At 41.2% G+C, this 19496-nt stretch overlaps 1 protein-coding gene across 10 annotated transcripts in view; it reads left to right on the top strand.

Moving 5' to 3' along the window:
* Positions 1–19496, top strand: part of SLC8A1 (solute carrier family 8 member A1) — a 681250-nt gene that overhangs the window by 501230 nt on the left and 160524 nt on the right. For 2 of the 10 annotated variants that reach the window (XM_063918064.1, XM_063918063.1), the window contains exons 4-7: positions 3091–3111; positions 9157–9174; positions 9286–9300; positions 15839–15907. In XM_063918064.1, the coding sequence (XP_063774134.1) occupies positions 3091–3111; positions 9157–9174; positions 9286–9300; positions 15839–15907 (123 nt within the window). The remainder of the gene's footprint in view (positions 1–3090; positions 3112–9156; positions 9175–9285; positions 9301–15838; positions 15908–19496) is intronic. The other 8 variants (XM_063918067.1, XM_063918066.1, XM_063918070.1 and 5 more) reach the window with 5 other exon arrangements.

Genomic DNA, 19496 nt, shown 5'->3' with positions numbered 1-19496 from the left:
CCGAGCAGCTAAAAAAAATAATTCTCCTCTCCTGTTTGTAATTCCCTACTCTCACAACTTGCTCTCTCTCCTCTTGCTTAGCATCTGAACTATGTGCAATGCTTTCTGTACAGCCTAGCCAGCTCTTCGTTGATACTCTTATTTATGTCTCTAAAGAAACCTGACTTATCTCATACTTCATGGTATGGTAGGCTATTAAAGGACTTTCAGGGTTAACTGAAAGCAAGAAAGCAGTTTGCTTTGTTAGGCCCTTCCGTATTTTTTTCCATCTAAGTAAGTGCCATTTATAAGTATATAATTGCACAGATGCTATTTTATTCTGGGAAAAGGCCCACATTAAGTAATCAAGTCACAGTGGTAAATCTTCTACTGTACCTACCCCCTTGTCTACTTGACGTAAAAGCCTCTCCTACATAATCTATATATAGCAAACCTAGGCAATGCATTGCTTTTTAATAACCCCGCTCTTGAATTGCCAGTTTTGGTGATTTGTTGACCTATGGGTCATAATAGGATTATCTCCACTAATACTTTATAACTAAGATGATCCTTGCAACATGTGGAGAATGAAGAAGGATAGCTTTAGTAGAAGTCATCCGAATCCTGTCCCATTAATAGCGAGCCTAGCTAGATATGCAGTATATAATGTGATTGACAGGCATAGGACCACAGGAAATTAACAATGATAGAAAAAGGCAGGGCTTGAGTAGCTGGTGGTCTTAAACCAACACTCATGTGCCCCTTTCATATCAACATCCTATTGTCAAAAATAGCATTTGGGCTTTATATAGTACAATGGAGACTTCCATTAATATTCAGATTCAAATCCTGGTAAGTTGGATGATGACAATGCAGACTCAGGAAATACACTGACCACAATCGGGAACTTCCAGTACTAACAATTGTTAACATTATAAGCAAAAATAAAACAACATTTGAGAACAGTTATGCCTAGCAATCAGGTTCATACTGCCGGCAATGGCTGTCTTCTCAATGAAATATACCTGGATTTCACTAATAAGGACATGCATGCGCTTTATTAATTACTGGTTTACACATACATTTTAGAAGCTAATTAAATTGAGATTTACTAATTCCATTGCTTATAATCAAATTGTTATGCATGTAGGTTTAACAGTTTAACACAAATATGTGAATTTGCATGTTTCATATCTAGTTTTATTAGTGTTAAACACTATATTACATGTCAAATACTGTAAATACATTCTGCAGAACTTCAAATTAAATGACGATGGCATTCAGCAATGATCCAAAATTGTTCAGCAATACATGGAGCAAAATATCATCTATAGTACAACATATTTTAATCACATAGATCACAAGGCAAGGCAGACATCTACATACCGATCTAAAATAAATAAAAAAAATGGCTAGTTTTAAATTTAGTCTAATGGCCCTAAGAATCTTTCCTGAAATTGACCTGACTTTGGTTTTATCAGGTGTATAATTATGTGTCTAGGACATTAGCTTCTTTTGGCTGAGCCATTAGTTTGCTTAATTAAGTCTAATATATAGATGTCAAACTGTCTCTGACATAAAATATAATCATTGAGGAGGATTTCCTCTTTTACCCACCAAAAAAGGGCATTAGCCAATTAGCTTAGACTCAATAAAACATAATTTTAAAATCTTTGGTCAGGATGCAACAGCTTCTTAATTAGTGAACATGTTTTATAATTATCGCAATCATTACACAAATATAATGCCAAGAGAAACTTGGCTAGGTGATAAAACACACCAGGTTGCTCATTTGCATTATAACGCTAAAATTATTTAATAAGAATTACATTACCTTATGGAACAAGTCTAAGGTATTACTAAATTAGAGCCTTGTGGTGTTATTGTATATATTTTCCTGTGCAGCGCAATAAATCTGGCAAGCTTTTCATTAACATTTCATACTATAAGCTTATATATTTAAGAAATGAACAGTGTTGTGGCTGCACACCAGAGTTTAATATAAATCCAGAATAGAACAATATACATTTTTATTATTATTTTGATTATAAAATGTAAAAGAACGTTAAGATTTGCAAATAAGAAAACTATTTTAGGTTATTTAAACATTTCAAATATTGAGCAAGAAATTCAGTTGAAATAAAGGCATTGTAATAATTATAGAGGGCAAACCATTAAACAGGGACTTCAGTTGTGCTTGACCAAATGTTGGTTAATTAGCAATTATGACTTGTCAGTGTGTGTTTAAATCACTGTACTAAATATATAGCAACACTGACATCTAATTGTTATATAAAGGGAATAGAAAGTGTCTGACTGGAGAAGGCCAATTTCTTCTCTGATTCTACATCAAGGAATCTATTCTGTTTCCTCTGTTTGAATATGCACTCTAGATACTTAGAAAAATATAATTCAGTATTAATTTACTTTTAAAAAATAATTTAATGACTTATTAATTTTAAATGAGGGCTCATCACAGCTGTAGTACATTAGTTCAAATGAATACTTTGTTCAAATGCATAAATATATTTTCTTTACATTAAATAAAATACAAAACACACAGGTATGATTAACACAGTCATAAATAAAAGTGCTAAACAAATCACACTAAGATCAAGCAACCCATACCGTCTACACATCCACTGAGTACTAGTGGTTAAAGCACTAGCAAAGAGGCATAAAGTCACTCAGGCTGTACAAATGGATGTACTTGTATAAATATACACGTTTTATATTATTTTATTTATTAATAAGAAACATACATAAAAGTTTTTTTTATAATTGAACAATAATATAAATATTCCTCTAAAGATTAAAAACCGCTCATTGCCTACACACATGTGAGGAAGCCATCTTGGGGGCTGAACCATTGTGCATGAGAATGCATCCTATTAATTGCCTCAGTGATGTCACTAGTTCTTAGGGTATTGATAGGTGCGTTTTTGTGAATCTTGGCCTTGCCCACAAAATGGCTACTTCTTAATGTACATTTAATTAGTTTAGTTTTCCCCAGCTTGATGCAGTTTTTCTTTCCGTGAACATCTTCTCCATTATCACTATTCATTTGTGTTTCTTATCCTTTTGTCTGTCTTCTATGTGTTCTCTTTGCAGCCCTGTTGTTGAATGAGCTTGGTAAGCATTTCATTTCCTTTGTTTTACACCTTCCTGACTTCCCTGTCTTCCTTAAAATTATGCTTTCACCTTTTTGCTTTTTTGTTTATTGTTTGAATATTTAATGTTGTGTTTTATTTAGCTGTGGTGATTAAAGAAATCTTGCAATGAAAACAAATGTATTTTTTAAACTGTTGCAAGTTTATGTAAAGTACTGATGTATCTTAGTAGAAAGTTTGAGAAGATAACATAACACAGACATCAAAAAAAAAAAAAATCCACCCAAAATATTTAACTATTTTAGTATAAATTGAAATAAAGTGTTTTGTTTTCCTGAATTGTATGTTGGCAGCTTGTATACTGTAGGTAGTCAGTTATGTGCCATAAATCCATTTAAGTCAAATGGTCTTGTGGGGCTAGATGCAGTAATCCAAAATTGTTTTTCAAAGACCAAACCTAAGTGGAAAGCCAATGTAGTCCTCATAGACCACTAACAGCCCTGGATTTTGTAATTAGTGTTTTCTCATGAAACAGGGATATTTCTTCATTCTAAACCATTAATTGTCCTCTGGGACTTTGTGGTCCGGAGTGTTAATTTACATAAAAGTAGCTTCCTACATTGGTTTCTTAAAGGGTTACTGTCATGGAACTTCAATTGGGGTATGTTGTAGCAGTTTGTAAAATATTATTTTAATAACATTCAAAAGCAGAATGCCCTACTTCATAAACATTCATCTGTCCCTTGCACAATGTGTTATTCCTTCTTATTCTCACGATAGGGTCATTCTTTAGACAGGGAAGCACAATTTTTCTAATAGTCCTGGTAGTGTTAATGCCTTTACATATGAAGCAGTCAACTGTCTCTTCCATCATGAAAGTAAGGGAGTATGGTGTGTTTTAGAAGATACCTAGTGTATTTAAGGGGTCTATTTACTAAGCCTTTGAGAGAGATATAGTGGAGAGAGATAAAGTGCCAGCCAACTAGCTCCTAGCTGCCATGTTACAGGCTGCATTGGAAAAATGACACTTAGGAGCTGGTTGGTTGGTACTTTTATCTCCATCCACTTTCTCTCTCTCTTTCCAAGGCTTAATAAATAGAGTCCTTAGAAACTTAGGGGTATATTTACTAAAGTGTGTGTTTACAGAAGAGGAGATGTTGCCCATAGTAACCAATAATCTAGCTATTATCTTCTAGAACAGGGGTGGCCAACCAGTCAGTGACAAAGAGCCAAAAAACCTTGTTAGGTACGTGAAAGAGCCAACATCGAGCCGAAGGCACACATGCAAAAATGGAATGTGGCCTTGTGCCTACTAGACCATGTCCCTGGTATAAAATACATTGAAAAAGCCAGAACGACATAAAATACATTTTTAACACCAGATCCACTGAAAAAGCAACTTTCACATAAAATAACTGAAAAAGCCAGATTCACATAATAAACTTCAGCTCCCCTATGTTCACTCCAGCCAGCTCCCCGTGAGTCACTGCTGCCCGCACCCCCCTGTGTCACCTCAGCCAACTCTCCCATGTGTCACTACTGCCAGGACCCTGCTGGGTCACCTCATCCAGCTCTCCCATGTGTCACTCCTGCTACCACCCTCCTATGTCACTCCAGCCAGCTCCCCGTGAGTCACTGCTGCCCGCACCCCCCTGTGTCACCTCAGCCAACTCTCCCATGTGTCACTACTGCCAGGACCCTGCTGGGTCACCTCATCCAGCTCTCCCATGTGTCACTCCTGCTACCACCCTCCTATGTCACTCCAGCCAGCTCCCCGTGAGTCACTGCTGCCCGCACCCCCCTGTGTCACCTCAGCCAACTCTCCCATGTGTCACTACTGCCAGGACCCTGCTGGGTCACCTCATCCAGCTCTCCCATGTGTCACTCCTGCTACCACCCTCCTATGTCACTCCAGCCAGCTCCCCGTGAGTCACTGCTGCCAGCACCCCCCTGTGTCACCTCAGCCAACTCTCCCATGTGTCACTACTGCCAGGACCCTGCTGTGTCACCTCATCCAGCTCTCCCATGTGTCACTCCTGCTACCACCCTACTATGTCACTCCAGCCAGCTCCCCGTGAGTCACTTCTGCCAGCACCCCCCTGTGTCACCTCAGCCAACTCTCCCATGTGTCACTACTGCCAGGACCCTGCTGTGTCACCTCATCCAGCTCTCCCATGTGTCACTCCTGCTACCACCCTCCTATGTCACTCCAGCCAGCTCCCGTGAGTCACTGCTGCCAGCACCCCCCTGTGTCACCTCAGCCAACTCTCCCATGTGTCACTACTGCCAGGACCCTGCTGTGTCACCTCATCCAGCTCTCCCATGTGTCACTCCTGCTACCACCCTCCTATGTCACTCCAGCCAGCTCCCCGTGAGTCACTCCTGCCAGCACCCCCCTGTGTCACCTCAGCCAACTCTCCCATGTGTCACTACTGCCAGGACCCTGCTGTGTCACCTCATCCAGCTCTCCCATGTGTCACTCCTGCTACCACCCTCCTATGTCACTCCAGCCAGCTCCCCGTGAGTCACTGCTGCCAGCACCCCCCTGTGTCACCTCAGCCAACTCTCCCATGTGTCACTACTGCCAGGACCCTGCTGTGTCACCTCATCTAGCTCTCCCATGTGTCACTCCTGCTACCACCCTCCTATGTCACTCCAGCCAGCTTCGCCTTGTGTCAAACTAGCCCACCCTCGTGTATCACTACAGCCCCCCCACCAACTCGTGCCATTGCAGTAGCCCCTTATATGTCCTCTGCATTCCAGTGGGTGTCTCACCTCTAGTATCTGGCTCCTTTAGTTTTCAGTTTGTAGTGCTGCTGTGTGTCTGGCTGGAGTGCAGCGGTTTCTGTATCTGTTGTGGTCACATGCTATAGAGTGTTGGGAGCCATATTTGAATTAAGAAAGAGCCGCATGCGGCTCAAGAGCCACTGGTTGGCTACCACTGTTCTAGAATGTGCTAGATAAATGATAAGTAAATATGATAGGTTGTTATGGGTAACATCTTCACTTGTATAAACCCGCACTTTAGGAAATAAACCCATTACAGGTCTATTTGTTAAGATATATTTGATACAACATTCTGACATAAGAATGTACAATATAGTATAAAGCCACAACTGTACTGATTTCAGGTCTGTACTCCTCCTTGATTCAATAGTCCCAATTACATAAGCACAAGGTAAATTATCTGCATTATAAGTACAAAATCACAAGGCAGTCCATATACTTAAGGGGGGTACACATGGAGAGATCCTGACTAGATTGCTTAGAAATTAAGCACGGATCTCTCTGTCTGTAGGGTGCCGGTGACAGCGATGCGGGGTCCCTCGCGTCGCTATCGCCGGCTCTAGATTTGGCATGCATCCATGCCAAATCTAGTGAGATCGCTCATTTCACCGCTGGGTGAAATGAGTGGCCCCCCTTCACGTCCCCATCCCTCGCTCAGCACACATTGCGCTGTGTGCTGAGCGGGGGAGAGATGTGTGTTGAGCGGTCTGTGCTAGATCACTCAACACACATCTCCCCGTGGGTACGGGGCTTAATGGTCTGATTTTATTTATTGTTATAACCATTTCAATAGGTACCAAGTGAAAAAATAAATCCATTTGACAATAGACACAAAATATTTGATATACAGATAAATGATCTAAAATCAAATCAGCAAAACATAAAATGCTGTTAATTGACAAATATATGCTAGTATATTAAAGCTCAAATTTTCCTTCCTTTTCTAAGCTTGTAAGACCATAGTCTTGGAGTGCCAGAGTCCCAGTTGAAACTGCATAATATTTTCATTATGTTAAGATTGATGCTGCCTTAACCTATATTAAGGAATATTCTGAGTATATACTTGCAATATAAAGGCCAATATGGGAGTCTTAATTCTTCATACATATTTATTTTAGGTGTTCTCGATTCAGACAGTGGTCATAAACTCTTCAGTGAGTTCATTGGTTTTTCGCTCAATTATATTTTAATATGGGACAACCACATCTCTATAGTTCTAACAAATCAGGAAACACCTTTAATGCACTTTTGGTCTCCCTTTGATGTCCATACTGTTAGTGGCTCAAATGGTTGTTATATTCCTAAGAGCAGAATCCATTTCTGGGTTGCTGGCTTTCTAAAAGGTAACACAGCCTGTAACATAATTTACAAATCAGATAGACATCATAAAACTACAATAACAAATACTGTGCAGTTTGTCCGGTTCTCATATAAGGAGCATTAGAAGAGTCATTTCTGAGGACCCAAGGGATCTCTAGATAATAACTGCATTTTGCAGTGTATGTATCATAAGGAGATGCATGAATGAATTTTGGCAAGGGATCTTTACAGAAGCTCTATATACTGTATATGATGCAGAGTGAGTTGTAAATAGCCAAAATAAACAAAAAAGGAATTAATGAGATCAGTTGAGTTTTTGTAGCTCTTTTACTGCACTGGCAAATGACCCTTTAGCTGCCAGAGATGCCGTCTTGGTAATTCCCAGAGAAATGAACTGTAATTAAAAAAAAAAAAAAATAGACCATGAAAAATTGAAAGGGATTGATTTTTTAATAGAAGAAACAAAAATAGAGAAAGCCATATGGGAAGGGGGGATTTCTAGTGAAAGAAACAATTAAATACAGAGAGAGATTGATCAGCGCTACAAAATAAGGCAACAGATATATGTAAATGTGACACAGAACAGATGGGTTTATTAAACCATCTTAGATATTATATACAGTATGTGCTGCAGCTAAATGGGAGATAAACAACTGTGAGACAAGAGAGGTTTGCCTACATAGCCTTATACTTCTAATAGACACCATTGCGGAGATATTTTTTTTTATATTTAAGGCTACATACAGTATATTTGTGGTTTAATGTGCCTGCAGCCAATATGATGGCGGCAGTCATTTTGAGCATTAAAACAATATTAATGAGCATACAGTACAGCCTATTAAGTCAGCATTGCTGTACACAAAATTAGGACACAAAGCTAAATGTACAGAGCTCACGTTTTGCCATCAATAAAATGTTAAAAGCGGACAGCTCAATACATTTACCACAAAGGGGTCATTCAATTAGTCACAGTAAATTACTGTGATCACCAGGGGCTAATTCAATTAGCCGCGATAGGTGGTAGTTTTGGGGATTTTTTTCACCTGCCAGAGGCAGTAGAAAATAAATCCCAGATAATTGATCAGTTTTTGCGGGCACAAACTCGAAAACGTATGGATCCGGTAACTTATCTCAGATCAATTTGTTTTTCATGTGAAAAACAGGGCAGCGCACCCACGAAAAATGGGCTGCAACTGAATTTCCGCAAACCACCATCATACAATAAATTGCGTAAAAGTGCTGTTTTATTCACTGGAAACTTTACCACATTCAGTTGAATTACCCGCAAAAGGTTAATTTCTTGTAAAACAAACCCATTTGGCAGTGATACAGCTTCAAATGCCTCAGCCACAACTATTTCAAACCCCAAACATTTTTAACAGTCCTGACAAATTCAGATGTGATAATAATGAATTGATAGGCCGGGTTTGCAAGAAATATCAACGTACCTCCACTGTGCGTAGCCGACAGATTTTGTTTAACAACATGGTGGACTTTTCCCAATTACCATGTTATTCAAACATAGAAAACTTTATCTAATAATGTGATATGCATCGTATGAAGTTCTGTACCAAACAGCATCCCATCAGATATTACGTTTGATCAGTCTAGTGCAAGACAGGCAAGTGAATGCAAATGCCTAATTTGTAGTTGTGGTTACATAATTTCATTCAATTTACATCACTTTACTAGGTTAAATCTTATCTGTTTAAAATTCATACTTGAAATTGATCAGAGCAATGCTAAGATCATAGGTTTCTACATAACTGGCTGAGTTTGACTAGAGTAAATGCAGGATTAGCGACAGTAATCTAAATAATTCTGCTCTTTAGAGTGAGACCCTTTATAGCAAGAGTACAAATAAACTGCTTAAGTGCTTTGGGAATGCTAAATACGACGTAATTTCATTAACTTTATTCTGTTTCTTTGTTTTGTTTTGTCTTTCATCTGATGTCAACAGGAGACTTTACCATCACAGGTATGTGCATTACATATATATATATATGGGAACTTGAGTCAATGTGATTATTTTTTTGTGTTGGTTATATGTAATATTTATGTTGATTTTATATTTTAATCTCTTTCGAAGGAAAAATGCTGTATGGTAAGAGTTGAGCGTTAAAAAGTATGGTATTCCCTAAACATTCACACTGTAATTCTAAGATGGGTCACTGTAGTGTGTTCATGTCACATGTGTTTGACTAGTATATTACTGACAGGTGTGCTGTATATCTCCTGCATGCTTTCTCTCACTGTAGGGGTAATGTCACGCTGGCAGGTCTTTCAGCTGCTTTTCTCCAAAACCAAACTGTAGCTTACATACTGTACAGATGAATAAAACATTTATATGTATGTAAATAGATACATTAAAGCTGCAGTAGTTTTCAACTATCAGCCCACAAAGTGCTAAACCCTAGTGCTACATGCAGTGCTTAACTTGTATAAAAAAATACTGGGAAGAAGTATTATCTATAAAAATGATTACTGTATTTTGAGCATTGATGGCCTGATTCTGAGTTGGATGTAAGAGGACTCATCCCATGATTATCATACCATGCAACAGGGGAAAACTTTCGTGGGCCCTGCTGCCTGAGGTCCTCATCCCTTCCTCTAAGGGCCAGTAACTTTGTGGAGAAGGATCATGGATGGACTTGGGTGCTGGGCTTGTTTCTAAGGAAACTACACCAAGATTAGACTTCCTGACGATCAAAGTGTGTGGTCCTTGCGCAGCACTGCCCCCTCCTTTATAAAGGGGCCCTGTACTTTGCATGTCCTCTCTAATGTTTGGGCAAGTCTCCCTTTGGTGTTTGGCCACACCTCTTTGGTGTTTGGTCACACCCATTAAATTGAGCCCCTACCACTGCATTCGCTCATGCCCCAGTCAGACGCTGCACTGAGGGAGAGTATGAGAACATTCAGTTCACTCCATGTGTGGCTGCTTCTCTGTGTTCATGAAATGGGCGTTTCTGGACAGCAACAGGGCTTTTACCATGCCAATGCAAAGAACAGATTTATTGCGTGGATTGTCATGGGAGTATTGGCCGACTTCCATGCTTGTTTGAGGTCTACGGACAGATTTGATGCCTGTTTCAGATGGTCCTTTTGCACCCTGCAGCAGTGGGTATAAATGTCGATACTAATTATGACAGCTGCCAAAGGTGGGTGGTGTGACCATAAGCATGAAGACGGGCGGATACTCGATTAGACAGACAGTTATAGCGTTAGCATAAGGTACCAGGTATATCCGTACTTGTTGCCGCTTTGCGTCCAGGTCAGAATCAGGCCCTGCATTTGCCCATTTGCCTTATTTTTTGTGTCCATTTGCAGCTGCATGAATAATTCTCATAATTTTGCTGCACACATGTTTTTAGCTGCATTCCTAACCAGCTGAAATACCTCAAGGGTGATACTACTATAACTATGTACGTTCAACGTAAAATGCATACAGATGAGCTTGGAATGACATAAAAAGAGTTTAGGAAACTGCTGCGCATAGATACCATTATACCCAATTTACAATCACTAGACTTTACATGACACACACTAGCAAAAGAGAGTATAATGTGAATTGAGACTGCAAACCTCATTGTTCAAGAACACAGCTGCCAAGGAGAAAATGTAGCAAGTTTGTACAATGAGCCAGCTTCATGGAAGCGTGAAAACATGTCCCTTTATACCACCTGTGTGATGACCTTGTGCTATCTCTGAACAAATGCTGTGATTGCTCCATCAGTCATTTTCAAATATTCTTAAAGAGTAAATCTTTGCAAATAAATGTAGTTTTGCACAATAGACATTTTAAGAGCTGACCTCCCCCGACCATGTGGTACCTAACATGCCTGTTCCAGTCGGAAACATCTTTCGGTGATATAATCGGATATGCACAGAAGACAGCAAATACTTTGGCACAGTGCTAACTTTTGTGTGTGTTTACTTTGTGGAGCCATATTTCCAAATATATCACCAGAAAGATGGCACTGTCAGGTATAGGGAGATGGGGTACAGCACATGCAGCTATTAGTTGGTCCTAGGTGCTGGTTGTGTGGCATGGTGTCCCGCTGGATCCATGGGTGCACCCATGACAGATATGCCATCGAAAAAGGGTGCGTGGCCTCATTGGAAAAGACTGCCTTACAGCCCAGTTTTACACCCTGCACCTACACACATTGGCCCTCATTCCGAGTTGTTCGCTCGCAAGCTGCTTTTAGCAGCATTGCACACGCTAAGCCGCCGCCTACTGGGAGTGAATCTTAGCTTAGCAGAATTGCGAACGAAAGATTCTCAAAATTGCGAATAGAAATTTCTTAGCAGTTTCTGAGTAGCTCGACACTTACTCTACCACTGCGATCAGTTCAGTCAGTTTCGTTCCTGGTTTGACGTCACAAACACACCCAGCGTTCGCCCAGACACTCCCCGCGTTTTGCCCAGAAACGGCAGCGTTTTTTCACACACACCCTTAAAACGGTCAGTTTCCGCCCAGAAACACCCACTTCCTGTCAATCACACTACGATCACCAGAACGAAGAAAAAACCTTGTAAATGCCGTGAGTAAAATTCAAAACTTCTTAGCAAATTTACTTGACGCAGCCGCAGTGCGAACATTGCGCATGTGCAGTTAGCGGAAAATCGCACCGATGCGAAGAAAAATAACGAGCGACCAACTCGGAAAAAATAAAACACATTGGCCATGATAGAAAACCCCCCACATTGAACTGTACAGGAAACAATGAAAACACACATATTGGCCCCAATAGTAAAGAAGACAAACACATTGGCCCCTCACAGTAAAAAAAAAAAACTCAATGGCCCACATATTAGAAAAATTAAATGGCACTGACAGTAAAAAACATAACACACAGTGGCCTCTGACATGAAAACCCTCCCACAAACATTGGCCCCCACAGTAAAAAACAACAACGAAACAAACACTTTTGACCAAGTCCCCCACATTAGACTTACCTGACCTGTTGGTAGCACTGGAGGAAAAGAGCTCCGTCCCGGCCACAGCCGTGTGCAGCACCGTCATCAGGATCAGTCAGTGCAGCCTCAGTGATGCAGAGGCTGCACTGTGCTGTGTGATCTATAATGTCACAATGCCACATCGCCATTTGTGTGCTTTGGTGGCCAGTGGCAGGAGAGGTTGGAGCACCGATGTGATTGCATGGCTTGTCTGCCTCTAGAAATGCCATTGTCCATTAGAAGGACTTTCTACTAATCACTTGCCGGACTGACAGTCGCAGGGGAAGGTGTTGTCTACCCTGGGACTGCCAGTTGTACTGAATACCAGAAGCCACTCCCCTGCTATTACGGTAGCCACATCCGACATCTAGGGGCTGCAACCAATACAGTCCCTAGAAGTCAACTTGTTGTTTTGTGCATGTGCACGTGGCAGTGCTGTGCCCCATCAAGTTGAATGCAGGAGCCACTGCTAATTATTACTAGTGTTAGATTACCAGTAAAAGTGCAGGTGTCCCCATTCACCAGTACAGCCTCTTTTCAGTTCAATAGATTAAAAACAAAGCAGTGAAAAATCATTCTTTAAAGTGCTGTGGAATTAGATTTAATAGCGCTCCACGACCACCAATGATAAATAGGTCTCTTAAACAATCAGAAATATAACCCCATACATACATGAATACTTTACTTACTTATTTCATTTTCTAGAAGCTTTTGTTCCCACACCCTCTACAGGAAATAATTGCTTAAATAGACACTTTCCAGTGACAAAAGTGAAGTGTAAGCTGTTGACAGTATTATTTGTAGGTTGACTGCACTTTACCAGCACTAAGTATGGCCTTGGCTCCTGTGATATAAAGCAGAACACATTTGTACAGTCTCCATTATATGCACATCACTTGTTATAAGCAGTGTAATAATTAATCCACATTTTTCCCCCAAAACTTTCCATTTTAGAGGTTCACAGGAACTTGACTCTGTATGGTAACTAGTTCGTATTCATGCTATTAATACAGTACATAAGAGCTTACCAGTCTAATAGCACTGGTAAGTGACACAGCTACATCCTGCTCTAAACATTTCATTAGAAACATATCCATTTACATGACCTAAACTAAAATAAAAGGTCCTGGGGTACTGATGTCTTTCTTAACCTTTACAAACAAACCTAAAAATATCTAAACCAAGGAAATTGCCGTCAAAAATATGTTATTAAATAGATATGTACATTATCTACATTTCAACTGAACGTGGAATTCGTTCTAATGCATAATATTTTTTTATGTTAGTGAATTAATTCTTTACCTTTTAATTAAAAGAAATATGAATTGCACAGATTCCATATATTATAACCAAGAACAAACATAATAACAGTTTCTGATCTTGACTGCATAATAAGCTTTCTGTGGGAAGTACAATATTGGCCACAAGTCAACACACTGCTCAATAGTTCTCATTTTAGAGGGTCAGTACCATTTTTAGACACCTTATTAGAAAGTGAATTTGGTTTCTGGCTAATATTAATAAAGTGGAGTGGATATGGGTGTGGTTTCAGTGGCAAACGCAGAATTTCTAGAAGGGGGTTTCCAAATCCAGTACACAATATCCTACTCAGCAGAACATTGAAGCAAGTGCGGGAGTCTGGGGGAATGGTAGAAGAACCCAGTAACAACCCTGGACATTAATGTCCAGTAACAACCCTGGACATTACTGTATTCCAAACAGTTTGGAATACAGTATTAATATTTAACACTATAGTTTGTCTATAGTATAGGCTGTATCAAATATATTTAAATAATATAAATAAGTAGTCATGAAAAGGTTAAACATACCATAATAAATAAATAAATACACAAACATAATACAACCAGTACTAAACTTTCTAAGCACACGTTTTCCCACCTCTTGGTAAGGCTCCTGTCTCCTCTTCCTGCTAGCTACTTTCTGGTCAAATGCACTGATTGAGGACTCATATCCACAAATACAGCAAACTTGGTAGAAGAAGCTGCTGTCACTGGACATGTGCACCAGCTCTGCTCTGTCCCTTAAACTACATGATTTGGCCTCAGTTCTAGTAATCATATTATATACCATTGCTATTGTTGTCGTAATTTGAGCCACTTGCCAAGAGGAGTAGGGGTTTCCGGGGATAGCTACGGCCATGTGTTTACCCAAACTGTGTGCAAAGCAAGGTAAGAACTGAATACATATGGCAGATAAGTGTGTGTGTAGCCAATTATGACTACACAAATTAGCCCACAAGTAATCTGGTAACTCGAGATGAGCACTGAATGGATTGCATTTTTATCAAATAATCTGTGGCCATAGTTAAACTAGATATTGGCCATCGTAATGGCCACCATATTTTTATTCAACCTTCCAACTCTTGCACACATACATTATATTAGTCTAAATAGGAAATCATCTTTACAACTAGGAAAATTCCCAAATGCCATGTATTTGTTGCATACATACAGAGACCATCAAAGGACTGTCTAGGGTTCATGTTTGAAGTTGTAAAGCCGACACTGTTAGAATGGTGTAACATGTCGGCATGTCGGGTTAGACCTCACAGTTTCTCTGCTGTGAGTGTCGAAATTTCAACTGACAGACTTGCCACTGCATGCCCAGCTTTCATGATTAGCTTTGTTTAAATAAAAGTAGAAACATACCTATTTAGCGCAAAATTGTGACATTATGCAATGTGAATAAGCCCCAGATTTATAATTCCACTTGTTTTACATTTAAATTGGCCCATATTGCAAATAATCAAATGTAATTGTTACAGAAAGAGCACAATTTACTGCACGGTAATGTAGACAAGAGCACAAATCCCCAAATCACCATTAACATTAGTGATTCGCTTGGCAAGAAACAGGAGTAAATTAACCACGTACAGTATTAGATTGTAAACAATGGAAAGGTTAATTCGGAGCTGAAATGCCTCATGCAGCCACCGTGGTGTTAGACACTCAGTAATTCTGTGATTCTTTTATGGAAATACAAACACAATTAAAAGAAAATAGGCTGAGCTTATGTTATTAAACTTTCTGAAATGGTGGTTTCTAAAACAGAATTACCTTTATTAAACAATGGAGAATCGGTCCTTGGAGTGTATTAGTAAAAAAGCTTTAAGCAGTATTTATGGAATGAAAATAAGGAATGAACCATCCTTTTTAATTAAATCCTTTTTGCTTTAAGGAAGGATTAGAAAGTGCACATATCAGGATGTAGAATTGCTTGAGGCGTTTGCTATAAGAGCATATGCTCAGTATATTTGTATTGAATAGTTTCAGTTCATAAGTACACAAGCGTGAATCATAGCAAGTGGAGGAACAATGGTGGGTGCAGGGGGTATGGCAGGGCCCATTAGTGAGGGGAGCCCAGTAATGCTAGGTTCCGTCCATCTGGGACCATTGCAACCTCCTCACTGAGTGCCACAATCTGCTCAAAGCTAGACCTTGTCTAAATGGCACATGTACACTGGGCATGTACCCGGGAGACTACAGCGCAATCTCCAGGCCTCTACCCAAATTTTTGTATGGACAAACTGATAGCCCTCAATTGTGGTTCAAAATAACCCACGTTTGTGCATGGTTGTGTGATACAGTACCTGCTCCACTAACATCACCTGCCACCAAGATCATCCAATCAATGTTTTTGATTTTCATTGGTCACTTTGCTAGGTAAACCTGTCTACAGGAAGGTTCAGTCTAGAGATCATCCCATGCCATCTACAGTAGTGAACATTGCAGGTATATATTGTTAATAGTATTGTTAAGCATTTAATAATATTATCACAAACTGTCTTTTTGCCTTTTATTTTCTAACGTTACATTAACACATGGATTCTCTCTATATAAAATATTTTTTAGAGGTTATGACCATTGCGGAGGTGTTTTGGAGCAGTTTATGATTAGTTAGCAACTGTGTAGATGCTTTAAATTGTCACTGTGGGGATTATTTATGACTGGACAATGCTATAACATTCATATCACGAAGCAGAAAGACACTGTCCATCAACTCACTCTGTATGGTAATTGGGCATTGTTTGCTACAGTACATAACTTAATTCACATTAATTTATTAAATTCTAGTAATTTTGGACCTGGTGAACAACCCACAATACTTACCCTGTACTGTATTGTGTAAGGTTGGTCCCCAGCAAGGTTCTCCTTTCCTTGTTTTTCCTGTATCTGGGGTCACCCTACACTCATTGCTCATGACCGAGACTGGACAGGTTCAAAGCGCATTATTATATAGATACTGATTTATTTCAGTGTCTTCTTATTTTTTTATAAATGCTCTTTTCTACACTATTATGAAACAAGTATTGAAAGGGTTGTGTCTATGGGGAATGCAGTCAGCAACCCAGCCCTCTGGATGCCGCTGGTCAGGACACCAGAATCCCCACACCACACAGAATCTCAGCGCCAAAACACCAACCATCCCAAGGGTAAGTATTGGGGTGCGGGTTAGGGCCCAGGGGGCATTAGGGTTAGGCACTAGAGAGGGGGTTAGCCAAAGCTGCCACCCCCTGAGTCTTAGCCCTAGCCACCACCCCCTGTGACTTAGCCGTAGCCGCCACCCGCACTATCTTAGCCCAAGATGCCACCTCAAGATGGTTAGGGTTAAGGTAGTGCGCAGGGGAGGGGTAAATTAATTACCCCATCTCCTGTCGGCATTCTAAATGGGTTGGTCACGTGACCGCCAGCATCCCAACTACCGGCATAAGGTATTACAACCGTCTAAGGATCTAACGTTAGATACCTGTCCTTCCCAGTGCTGTATTGTTCACTTGAATTATCATTTTCACCTGTAATAAAAAAAATGACATCCAATAGCTATTAGACATAGAAGCTGTTTTATTCACCTTGGAGGGGGTTGGGTACGGGATACTGGCAGTCAGTATGTCGGTAGTATACCGACACTGGCACCCCAACAGCTTGAAATCCCAACAGGGACTCTGGAGGTAAGTAACCATAATCCTAACCCTCCCTTCTCACAGCCTAAAGTCAGCCTCCCCTCCTTGCAGTCTAAACCTAACCCTCCCTTCATGCAGCCTAACCCTAACCTCCCCTCCCTGCAGCCTAACCCTAACCGTCCCTCCCTGCAGCCTATACCTAACCCTCCCTCCCGCAGCCTAACCCTAACTCTCCCCCTGCAGCCTGACCTCCCCGGCATACTTACATCCGAGACTGCTGCTGTAGGGATTCCAGCATCGAAATTCTGTCAACTATCGGGATTCAGGCGCTTGTATTCTGCCTGCCAGGATCCCAAAAGCCGGGATCCCAACTACATCCCCTTGGGGGCACTCATCAAAAATATGATGAGTAGAAGAACTGCCCTTTATCCAGATCAAAATAATTATGTACAGGAAAACTGCCCATCATTTATTCTAGACCTAAAAAAAAATAATGCATAGGAAAACAGCACATCATCCAGGTCAAAATAATGTTGTATAAGAGTTCTGCTCATCATTAAAACAATTGCCCCTCCTCTGGAATCATCCCTGCGGCCTTCTTCCGTCCAACTTCATATGTTCCTCACCTCTTCCCCCTCAGCTCCCTGTTGTCGCCTAATCCCCCCTCCTCCCCGCCGCTTCCCTCATGACACCCCCTGACCTCCCCACATTTCCAACCAGGTTCAGCTGAGAATGCACCCTGTAAAGTCTCATTACCTTCCATGCATAGCCTCAGCCCGGGTGTGAGCTATAAGTGGGTCCTCTCTCTTCGTCTTCTACATAATGTCACTCACACCTTACAGTTATGGTTTTGAGTCCTGTCTCTTATTTACCTCAGATGAAAAAGGGATGCTTTAAGGCCGTGCTATTCAATTTAATTCCCTTTTTCACCGGACAGCCTTGTTAACACTTTGTGTTTTTTCCAATCTCGTTTTGTCCAATCTCATTTCTCTAACGTCCTAGTGGATGCTGGGGACTCCGTAAGGACCATGGGGATAGACGGGCTCCGCAGGAGACATGGGCACTTTAAGAAAGAATTTAGGTTCTGGTGTGCTCTGACTCCTCCCTCTATGCCCCTCCTCTAGACCTCAGTTTGATACTGTGCCCAGATGAGCTGGGTGCTTTTCAGTGAGCTCTTCTGAGTTTGCTGAGAGAAAGTATTTTGTTAGGTTTTTTATTTTCAGGGAGCTCTGCTGGCAACAGACTCCCTGCATCGTGGGACAGAGGGTAGAGAAGCAGCCCTAATCTCTGAAGCTAGGTCCTGCTTCTTAGGCTACTGGACACCATTAGCTCCAGAGGGATCGTACGCTGGATCTCACCCTCGCCGTCCGATCCCAGAACCGCGCCGCCGTCCCCCTCGCAGAGCCGGAAGACAGAAGCCGGGTGAGTATGAGAAGCAAGAAGACTTCAAATCGGCGGCAGAAGACTCCGTTCTTCACTGAGGTAACGCACAGCACTGCAGCTGTGCGCCATTGCTCCCACACACCTCACATACTCCGGTCACTGTAAGGGTGCAGGGCGCGGGGGGGGGGGGGGGGGGGGGGGCCCTGGGCAGCATTTGGACCTCTTTTTGGCAAAAGTAAACATATATACAGTTGGGCACTGTATATATGTATGAGCCCCCGCCAAGAAAATGCATATTTAAGCGGGACAGAAGCCCGCCATCGAGGGGGCGGGGCTTCTTTCTCAGCACTCACCAGCGCCGTTTTTTCTCCACAGCTCCGCTGAGAGGAAGCTCCCCAGGCTCTCCCCTGCAGATACACGGTAGAAGAGGGTAAAAAGAGAGGGGGGGGGCACATAATTAGGTGCAAAAATCAATATAAACAGCAGCTACTGGGTTAACATTAAGTTACTGTGTTATTCCTGGGTTATAGCGCTGGGGTGTGTGCTGGCATACTCTCTCTCTGTCTCTCCAAAGGGCCTTGTGGGGGAACTGTCTTCAAAAAGGGAATTCCCTGTGTGTGTGGTGTGTCGGTACGCTTGTGTCGATATGTTTGACGAGGAAGGCTATGTGGAAGCAGAGCGGGAGCAAATGAATGTGGTGTCTCCGCCGACGGCGCCGACACCTGATTGGATGGATGGATATGTGGAAGGTTTTAAATGATAATGTTAATTCCTTGCATAAAAGGTTAGAAAAACCTGAAGCCTCAGGACAGCCAGGGTCTCAACCCGTGCCTGATCCTATGTCGCAGAGGCCATCAGGGTCTCAGAAGCGCCCACTATCCCAAATTGTTGACACAGATACCGACATGGATTCTGACTTCAGTGTCGATTACGATGATGCAAAGTTACAGCCTAAATTGGCTAAATCCATCCGTTATATGATTATAGCAATTAAGGATGTGTTGCACGTCACAGAGGAAACCCCAGTCCCTGACAAG

Source organism: Pseudophryne corroboree, chromosome 4 (assembly GCF_028390025.1).
Source record: "Pseudophryne corroboree isolate aPseCor3 chromosome 4, aPseCor3.hap2, whole genome shotgun sequence".
Classification (NCBI taxonomy): Eukaryota; Metazoa; Chordata; class Amphibia; order Anura; family Myobatrachidae; genus Pseudophryne; species Pseudophryne corroboree.
Note: the sequence above shows the minus strand (reverse complement) of the source record. Positions and strands in the feature narration are given on the sequence as shown.